Source organism: Marmota marmota, unplaced genomic scaffold, assembly GCF_001458135.2.
Source record: "Marmota marmota marmota unplaced genomic scaffold, marMar, whole genome shotgun sequence".
Taxonomy (NCBI): Eukaryota; Metazoa; Chordata; class Mammalia; order Rodentia; family Sciuridae; genus Marmota; species Marmota marmota.
In genome coordinates, this window is record NW_026000241.1 from 9,447,944 (window position 1) to 9,457,920 (window position 9,977).

Here is a 9,977-nt window from a genome sequence, read left to right on the forward strand (position 1 = left end):
ATGTTGGCTCACGCATGGCCCTTGGACTGCACTCCATGCCTCATGGCCGCCCCAGGAGTAGGTACTCTTGTCGGCCAGTTGTGTGAATGGTGAACCAAGCCTTGGGGATGCTGCGTGACTTGGCCAGGGGTGCCCAGGAGGGAGCGTTGCCCAGCACTGGCTGAGCGCCCAAGCCCTGCTTCTCTCTTCCAAGACACTGTCAAGGAAGCTGGAGACTGTCTAGTGGCCGCTCTGTCAGAAGTGTTCCTCATTAAGATAAATGCACAAAGGGGGATGACCAAAACTCCCCCTTGAAAGCCCATTAGAGGATAAAAGTCAGCCTCGCCACCCTGCAGAGTGCAGACTTGGTTGTTTGAGGAAGCGCTTGGTCCATGTGGCCTGAGTGTAATTAGGAAGTTCTCCTCATGGATGCATGTGGCATGTTTATGAAACAGAGCATGGAATCACGTGGGCCTTTCAAGGCCTGGCCTGTGCTCAGCTGAACCACCCCTCGGGAGGCACACTGCTGATGTAGAAAGCTTCCATTCTGCTTCAATAGGTCTCATAAGAAAGAATAACTACTCCTGGCTTGGGGGTACTCTTACCCATGAATGCAAACTGTGCCAGGGCTTTGCTTTTATTATCTCAAGTCCCCCTCATACCATCCCTGAGAGGTAGGTGCTGTTAAGATCCATGCCTCGCCAAAAAGAAAGAAGTAGGTGGGCAGAAGTTAGGATTTGCTTAGGGTCTTGTCAGCTGGTGAATATCAGGGATTTAGCTCTGACCTGTTGTCTGTCTGACTCCCAGACCACATGGTTGAGCTAGTCTGGCCTCCCTTACCTCCTGGGGGACTCCACTTAGCTGTTACAAATGATTCTCCGCATTTTGGCCAGTGATTTGAGGGATGCGTACACCCAACAATTACCTTTAACTTGTTTATTAGATTGTCAGGATGTAATGAACTTTTGTAAAGTCTGACATTTAAAACTCTCTCATCCTGTGGCTGTATTATAGAAGTTGAACAGAGGTACCGCTCATTTTGGGCAGGAGGCTAGAAACCACAGTGAAAGAGCAGGGTTATTACCATTGATGTGTTCATTTCCTTCATAGACATTGCCCCAGAAGCTTGCAGTTTTAACTTATTTCTTGTGTTCTGAGCCTAGAAGTAACTGGGTTTTTTAAAAATACATTTTCATACATCTTGTGTATTTTTTTATTTGTTCCTTTTAGTTATACATGATAGTAGAATGTAATTTGACATACATACATGGAGTATAACTACCCATTCTTGTGGCTATACATGATGTGGAGTTACATTAGTTGTAATTTCATATATGAACATAGGAAAGTTATGTCAGATTCATTCTACTGTCTTTCCCATTCCCATCCCTTCTCCATTCCCAACCTCCCCACCCCCCGACCCCCATCCAATCCAGTGAGCTTCTGCTCCTCCCTCCCAGTAACTGTTTTTTGTGTGTTCAAACACCAGCATTAAAGTTGAATGCTCCTACAGGTAAAAGTAGTTTGAAGACTAAGATTTTTATTTCTGGTCATGAAACTGATACGTCGCTGATGTGTGTGGGTGTGTGCGTGCACATTTGTATATGTGCATGCGGCAGGTCTTTGATAAATTCCCTTTTTTAAATGAGTGAAGCCACCGAAGGGTCCACTCCAAAAGTGATGCTTAGATTTGTTCTAGTCTTAAGATGTTTTGCACCATCTTCTAGCATGTTCATGGACCAGTGCAATTTTCAGCCAACTCTAATTTGGGTCCACATACAGTCTCCAGGGCTGGTCCTCCCAGGATTAGTCAGAGAGAACCTAAGCATCATCTATACAAAAGTCAAAACCCAAGGTGTGGCAGACATTGTCCTCATTCCTGTTCGGTGCCTGGTGATTGAGGTCTGAGCCACATAGACCTCACTTGTCTTCAAGGCCACTCCCATCTCCACTCCTTGCCCAGTGGTTAGAAGAGTCTTCTGTACTTGGGAGCCAGCATATCACCTTCCACCAACAGCTTTGTTGTCTGTGCTCCCTCTTCAGCCTTCAGCCCCAGTCACAGTAATGACAAACCTGAGACCCTAAGATCCTCTCCCCTTGGCTTCAGTGTTCTTGGGGATGAAGAAGTCCTTAAAAATTGTAGCCCCCCACACACTTTGAGCATCAGGCCTGGGTCTTAAGAAGAGAGCAGGGTATGTCCATGTCTACAGAGCATTGCATGCCAGCCACCATGTCTGATATCTTCTCTGTGAGAATGCAGATGCTATAAACAAAGCCTCCCTCATCAGTTCCAGAGGACATAGCCATGCTCCTGCCAATTCCAGAGCAGTTTCTCCAAGTCCAGCAAGGCCAACAGCTAGAACATGCTGATGGCCTCTACATTGTGAGAGGTAGAACAACTCTTGGAACTGTCCTCAGAAGACTTCCACTGACTTGAGACTCTCAGGCAAGGGAGACAGCCAATATCCTTCACAAGTTTCCGGAAGTTCTTCCGAAACTTGAGGCCAACGAAGGCATAGAGCACAGGGTTAAGGCAGGCCCGCAGGTATGCAATGGCCTCTGTCACCATGATGGCATAATCAAAGCTGGTCATGGCATAGTACTCCCAGCTCGTACTGCGAATGAGCTTGACAAGATTGAAGGGTGTCTGGGTGAGCAGGAACACGGCCACCACGAGGAAGATGATCTTTAGAGATTTGTGCTTCCGGAAACCTCGAGCATGAAGCAGAGTCTTGATGATGACGGAGTAGCAAATGATCATGGCAAGCAGTGGCAGGAAGAACCCCAGAGACATCTGGGAGGCAAGAACCATGGTGGAAATCTCTTCATCATGGTAGCCGCAGATGACCTTGTCGAGATGTAGGACGTTGCTATAGATGATCTGTGGCAAGGAAACCAGCAGGCAGACTACCCAGATAATCAAGCAGATGACCTTGCCACAGGTCATCCGCTTGGCCTGCTGGTTGTAAGCCTTGGTGGCCTGAACCACAGCGATGAAGCGATCCACGGTGATGCAGGTGAGGGTGAGCATGGACGTGTAGAAGTTAATCGTGTATATGCCCCGGAGGGTCTTGCACATGACCTGGCCGAAGACCCACTCATGGAAGCCTGCGTAGGCCCAGAAGGGCAGAGTGCAGACAAACACTAGGTCAGCCAGGGGCAGGTTCACCAAGAATACATCTGTCAGACTCTTCAGCTTCTGGTAGAAAATGTACACGACCAGCACCAGGGAGTTCCCCACCAGGCCAGAGATGAACACTGCCGCATACACACAGGGCAGGAAGATCTTTCTGAACTGCAGGAAGCCCTCGTGCACCTTGCTACTGTCGCTGGAGGTGTTGAAGAGCATGGGATCTGAGTAATCATACTCCTCCATGGTGTCGACTCTGAGGTTCTCCTGTGAGTGAAAACCCAGGAATTACATTTGGAACTGAGAATGGCACTCCTGTCTTACCACTGCCCCCTGTAGGTACAAGTAGGCATCACCCCCTAGTGTTCTGCCTGGTAACAGCAAAGTCAAGCATACTGCAGGTGACCAGTTCCTAGGGGAAGCTGTTCAGACCAGATGAGGAACATTTTGTTAACCCTAGAATTCTCAGGATCTCACCCAGCTAGTCCCCACACATATCCCATAAAACCCTGCCCTCAGTGGTTTCGAAAACAAAAACCACCATGCATTCCAGTAGGTACAGGCCCCTTTGCTCCGCACGAGGGGGCCTGTCCTCATCCACCCAGGCCTCACAGCAGCTGTCTGCCCATCCTCTGCCCCATTTGCGAAATTTCTGAAGCTCAAGTAAGTGAGGTTCTCCTGTCAGGAAACTTCTGGTGACCAGAGATGTTTGGGGATGACAAGGACTTCTGTCAGGGTGGGAAGTCCTTCCTGCTTACATCTCCTTAAAAGGGTGACAGGTGGAAAAGGAAGGCACTGGAAAAGCTCACACTGCCCAGTACCTCGGCTGAGCTGGCTTCATGACTAGAGAGTTGGGTGGCTGTCCTCACTCTCCAACCCAGATTTTCCCCATATCATCTGTCACAGTTCATGACAGCCACCATCAGAGACCTTTCCTGAAGACTTTTTAATCTTTAGGAATCTCTTTAAAGGTGGATATCTTGGGGAATGGCCATGCCTTAGTGTCTAAGATTAGTATTTTTGGTCTTCTTTCACAAATGGAAGACCCAATTGAAATGGGCGCCAGCTGGGTGGACCCTAGCAGTGAGACTTTCTTGCCTGGGGCTCCATGCCTATAGCGCACTCACTTCCGTCTGACCCTTGTTTGCCCTGTGGCCCTGCTAAGGACATGAGTGATGTAACCTGTGGTTGGGCTAAAGAGTGCCAGGCCAGCCTAGCCACTTTAGCCCTTTAGCCCTTGCCAGCTCATTCCAATGACCCAGGTTCATAACCCTCCAGCTCCTCCAGAAGATGTCTTAAGAAGAACAGGTATTTGGACAGAGCCCCTTGCAGGGTTCAGCACAGTCAAAAACCCGAGAGGCCAGATGACAGCATATAAAGGTGAGGCCATCTCCCCTCTTTAATCCAGTGGAGATACTTCTTTTCCTACATACAATTGAGTCCGATTGGAAGCAGCGCACCCTGGTGCTCCTGTGGACTCCATCTTTCCTGGGGCCAGAAGTGCCTTTTCCCCCCTTCAAAGGACAGCATTGCTCAGTAAATAGTCCCCATACCTAGACTACAGAAGGTCAGATCTCTAAGGATGATAGGTGAACCAGTAGGTATCCTGCCAAAAAGCTTTCTCGAGTACTAACTTAAGTAGGCCAGATGGTGATCTGTGTGTGTTATTGCTTCATTGGGGACAAAAACTTTTTTTTTACTCATTTAAAGTAAGAAACAGGTAGCTCTCCTTATCTTGAGGGTATGGTCTAACTCCTTATTACATAATTTATTCTTGTCTTCTTTTATCCTCTTCCGGCTTTTGCTGGATCTTTACACTGGCACTACACATTTACTCAAAGGACCTGAACAAATATCTGTGTGATAATTGGTAAACTTGAGTATAATGCTGGCAGATGGGGACTGGACAGCTCTGTGCAGATAGAATATTAAAAATCACTGCCCCTAGAGGAAAAGTCACAAGCATCCATTTCTTTATCTTCTGTAATCAAAATCTTATGTTGATTTCTGAAAATTAAAGTAACTTAGAAATAATATAAAAAGACTAGTAATAAATAAATGATCATTACAATTCAGACATAGGATATGACCAAAATGTTTTAAAAGTACCTTCAATTGTTTGGGGAAAAAAATGCATTTACATGATCGGAACAGTGTAAACACAAAGTAAATATGAAAAAATTATTAGTTAATATGAAAAATTTATTAGTTAAAATGAAAAAAATTATTAGCTATAACTGTTACAACAAATAGGTGGCAAAAAAATTATTTTATTCTGATTCTTCACCTTTTTTATTCATAAACCCCTTTAAAATTTCAGGGAAGCTATAGATCTTTCCTCAGAAATAATATATACACACACCTGCAATTCTAGAAGTTCGTGAGCCCCATATTTTGTGGACCCTTGATTGACAATCTATGATAGGTGATAAACTTTATAATTGTGATTTTTATTTTTTTTAAATTGAAAAATAACCACATTTTATCATCAGTTTGCCTCCAGCTGGTAAAATTGTGAATGACTTAGTTCCTTTCGTCCTTTATATTTTTCTATAGTAGCCAAAGTTTCTACAGTGGCATATTGTTTTATACTGAAAAAAAAAAAAAACAGTAATCTGGAATAACAGCTTGTTTTATAAAATGCAAAAGAAATGAAAGGAAGACAGAGATTATTCAGTGAACAAATATGGACAGTAACGAGACTCTCTTTACCTCCCTGGTGTCCGTTTACACCAGTCCGAGCAGTCCTCTCAGCTTATGGGCACCTACTGTGTGCCCAGAACCAAGAGTCAGTAGTTTCACATTTCTCTAATTTAATCCTCAGAGCAGCAAACGGCATCAGTGGAATGAGAACCAAGCACAGATGAACCCCGTAGCCTGGCCATTTTGCTCTGTGCCCTGCTGCAGGCAGGAGTCTGAGAACCCCAACCTGCCTAAGGTTATCCCCCTTCTCACTATAAAGAAAAAGACAAATGACTCACCAGCACAAGTGCCCTGTCAGTTTGTTCTAGAGATGAGCTTGCTCACCAAGCAAGATCTGCCTCTACTCCTCCGTGATGTGGTCTGTGTTTCCGTTGCACATTTAAGCGCTCTTGGCTGGTAATTTAGAGTTCCACCCCTACCTCCATCCTACAGGTCAGAATATGCATGGCCAGCCTGCACATGTAATTTGGGGGTCAAAGGTAAACACGACTCTGATGCCTCACACCCTCTTCCTGTTTTGACACTCAAGCCTTCACCGGGACCTGAGGGGCAGGTACTTGTGAACTAAAGGCAAGCAGTTAAGTTTGGTCGTGTCAATCCACGAAAGAGGGTGATATTTGTCCCTTCACATTATTTCATTCCCTAACCACACATCTCTTTGGAACAGTTTGGGTCAGGACCAATGTTAAGTCCATGCTGTGGGCTGATCTGTATGTGCACACAGAGCTCCAACCAGCAGCCCTGTAGAGTGGTATTATCCCCATTTTTTAAATTGCTGTTTGTTCTAATTAGTTATACATGACAGAAGAATGCATTTGGATTTATTGTACACAAATGGAGCACAACTTTTCATTTCTCTGGTTGTACATGATATAGAGTCACTCCATTCATACAATCATACACGTATCTTGGGTAATGATAATAGGCAAAAACGCTATATAAAGTGAAACTGGAACCAAAATTGTAGCCCCCGGTACACACGGCTAGTAACTGGTAATTCAAAGAGCCAAACTCAGGTTTCAGTCAATGCTTAACCAGTGGCCCAGAGCTGTTAGGGTGCCACTGCCAGGATCCAGGGGTGAGGCATTACTGCTCTTGGGAGGAGAGGTTAGCTGTAAGGCTCTGGTGGGTGGCAAGGGCTATGGAGGATGAGTTCATGGCTAAGACTTCTGGCTGGTGGCTCTGCCAGAATGTCTGGTACAGCCCTGTCTCAACCACAACACACAGGCCCCCTGGGGGCAGGCAGTGCCCACCCACCAAGCTAACCTGCATGAACTCGCTGGTTTAATGGTGCTACCCTCTACACACCTGGAGTCCCCCAGATGTTGGCATCTTGACCTCAGCACATGTCGAGTTCATTCCTGTGGTCCAGTATTACTGACCCTTTTAGGAAATCACACCTAGAAGACAGGAATGGAAGAAATATCTTCCTGGGTCTCATTCTCCACCAGCTCCAGGGGATGAAGGAAGTAGGAAGAGGTGTGGGCTCCCTTTCTGCCACCCCACAAGATTGGTGCTGTCCTGCCCAGCAAAACTGATGGCTCTTCCTGAGGGTGGGTGTCAGGAATTAGAAGTAGAAACCAGTAGCAACCTCAGAATCCAGAAACTAACACTCAATTTACTGTGAACCAGTAAAATTGTGCACTGTGCTGGATGTTTCCCTTGAACAACTGTCTAATCCTAGTCACTTCCTAATCATTTACAGATGAATAAATGGAAGATTAGAGTTAACAAGAACATACATGTCCCTAAGAATCACCTAGCCTGTGCTTCTTAACCTGATCTTTCTGAGTATGAAACTGTCCCAGGAAGCCCCAGTTAAAGATCTGCAGACCTCTAGTTGGGTTTTCAGGCTTTGTATGAATTAACTAATTCAAATTGTCCTTTCCACCAAAGTACAAATGAGTGAAATGTTCTTTCAGGGCAAGAACCAAGAGGCCACGTGAATGCAGGGAACAGTGGACAAATGAATAAATGAAAGTGCTGAGCAAAATACTGCAGGGGAGATGAACCAAAGTCCCCATCTTTCCAAAAGGACTTTTAGGGCAGGATAGCCTTTAGAGTAAGACTGCCTAACGCTGGAATCTTTAAGCTGTGAGAGATTAGTTTTTTTCCAGGGACAAGTCAGCTATGCCAGGGTGGTATTAGAATGACCAGAGCCTTGTCAAACCTGTTTGGCTGCCTGTGCTCATGAGAGAATCACTCATGTCATGGGGAAGAATGGAGGCCTGTCCCCAGTGCCCTCCATGATCATGCATGCATGCCCACAAGTGTTGGGGGGGCACATATATTTGAGAAAGTATGGCACATTGCCTCTAATGGCAAGTTCTGGGTAGCATAGAAGACTGCAACTGAAAAAGAATCAAGCTACTCGCAGTCTGAGGGCCAAAGTTTAGTTCAAAACCACTTTACAAAATGCCTTTTATTATTTGCAGTACTTATTGTACCAAGGGCATTACTTTTCTCTGAAACAAACCTCTCAACTCCAGGGTTAGTACCCAGTCGTATACATCTTAGATTTACCATGAATTATTGAACATCTTCTAAGAATAATTGGGGGGAGAATAAAAGGGAAGTAACAGACATCCCTGCTGCAGATTTAACACTGTTAACTTGCTCATTTTTTCAGGATACCTGGCATTCTCAAGTCAGAGCTGTGGGGTGCCACTGCCAGAATCCAGGGATGAAGCATTACTGCTCTTGGGAGGAGAGTCTAGCTATAAAGCACTGGTGGCTGGCAGGGCTATGGAGGATGAGTTCATGGCTAAGATCCCCGGACTGGTGCCTTGATCAGTGGCATCTGGCACTGGTCATGAGGATGGGCTGCAGGTTTGCATGTTGTGGTCAGACCATAGGCCCCAAATCATCAGGATCATCAGGACTCGAGATACTGAAAGTGTTCTCTTGGTTTTTAAGCAAAAAAGGAAGCCAGTGACTAAATGGAAAACTACTAGGAATTTTCTTTATAATGAAACTGACAAAATAATTTAATAAGACAGTAGTAGTAAAATAAATTCAATAGAAAAATATAAAGAAGTACCCCACATACCAGAGTGTGGTTCAAGCCAGCCTTCCACACCTGCACTAGTCAGCATAGCTGTCTGCCATCATGGACATGCCCTCTACTGCACTGTCCAATGCAGTGGCCACCAGCTGTGGGGTGATTGAGTGCTCAACGAGTGGCTAGTGCAGCCTAGGAACCAAGTTTTTCATTTTCTTTGGTTCTGATGAGCGTAACTACTGGCTGCTCTATTGGACAGTGCAGGGCTGGCCTGAAGACCTCTCCAGTTCACAGGTGACTGTTCACAGAGGGAGGCAACCAGAGGGACTGGAAGAGTGTGCAGAATCGGGCACAGCAACACTCCTAACCATGCAGGGCTCAGCAGGACAGAGGGCAATTGATGGAGCCCTCTGAGGAAGATCATCAGCAAGACTCTGGGGCTGCTGGGTGTTCCTTAGCCTAGCCAGACTGTAAACAGGCAGAGATTCTGCTTTCCAGGCTGTATGCAGGGTTGAAATTGTATAATAATTCAATAAAAAACAGGCTGAGGCATTTTGATTTGTGACAGATTCCAGCAGGAGGGACCCCACCATAACACCTCACCCCAGAGAGGTGGCCTCTTGGACCGCATTGCATTGTGGGGGCAGTCTCAGCTCCTGCCTTGTGTGTACTCCCCACTTGATTCCTAGTGGGTTCTAAAGGGAAAGCTTGGTTGCATCCTCCCTTGAGAGCATTTGGTGTAGGAGAAAAACCTTATGCTGAGGCACATTACACAGGCATTTATTGAGCTCAGGCTCTTTGTGCAGCAAGTTGCACAGGAATACCAGCTGACCACCCCCAGAGAGATGAGCAAGTCATTAGACTGCTGTGCTTGTGCCAGAGAGGAAACTCAGCAGGAAATGGTGGCATGTTATCAGCAGTAGGAAGCCACCATATCTTACAGGAAGCCCCACAGCAAGGGGAGAAGGAAGGACTTGCGAGCAGTTAAGTCCATCCGGCTTCTTTTCTAAAAAACCAGCTCAACAGTAAGAAAAGCAAATGGCTTGAGTAAGTCCCATTTGTTGATTCTAGTTATTAACTTTTGTGCTATGGGTGTCCTATTGAGGAATTTGGAGCCCGACCCCACAGTATGTAGATCGTAGCCAACTTTTTCTTCTATCAGAC

The 9,977-nt window shown here is 45.9% G+C and overlaps 2 protein-coding genes across 4 annotated transcripts in view; one reads left to right on the top strand and one right to left on the bottom strand.

Annotated features, from left to right (window-relative positions):
- Fyco1 (FYVE and coiled-coil domain autophagy adaptor 1) overlaps positions 1-9,977 on the top strand; it is a 76,905-nt gene that overhangs the window by 41,576 nt on the left and 25,352 nt on the right. The gene's annotated exons all lie outside the window — the stretch shown is intronic.
- Cxcr6 (C-X-C motif chemokine receptor 6) lies at positions 1,500-7,187 on the bottom strand. The gene is made up of 2 exons (XM_015489378.2): positions 6,091-7,187; positions 1,500-3,376 (listed from the first exon to the last, which is right to left on the bottom strand). The coding sequence occupies exon 2, from the start codon at positions 3,353-3,355 to the stop codon at positions 2,336-2,338; it is 1,020 nt and encodes a 339-aa protein (XP_015344864.1). The 5' UTR covers positions 3,356-3,376; positions 6,091-7,187; the 3' UTR covers positions 1,500-2,335.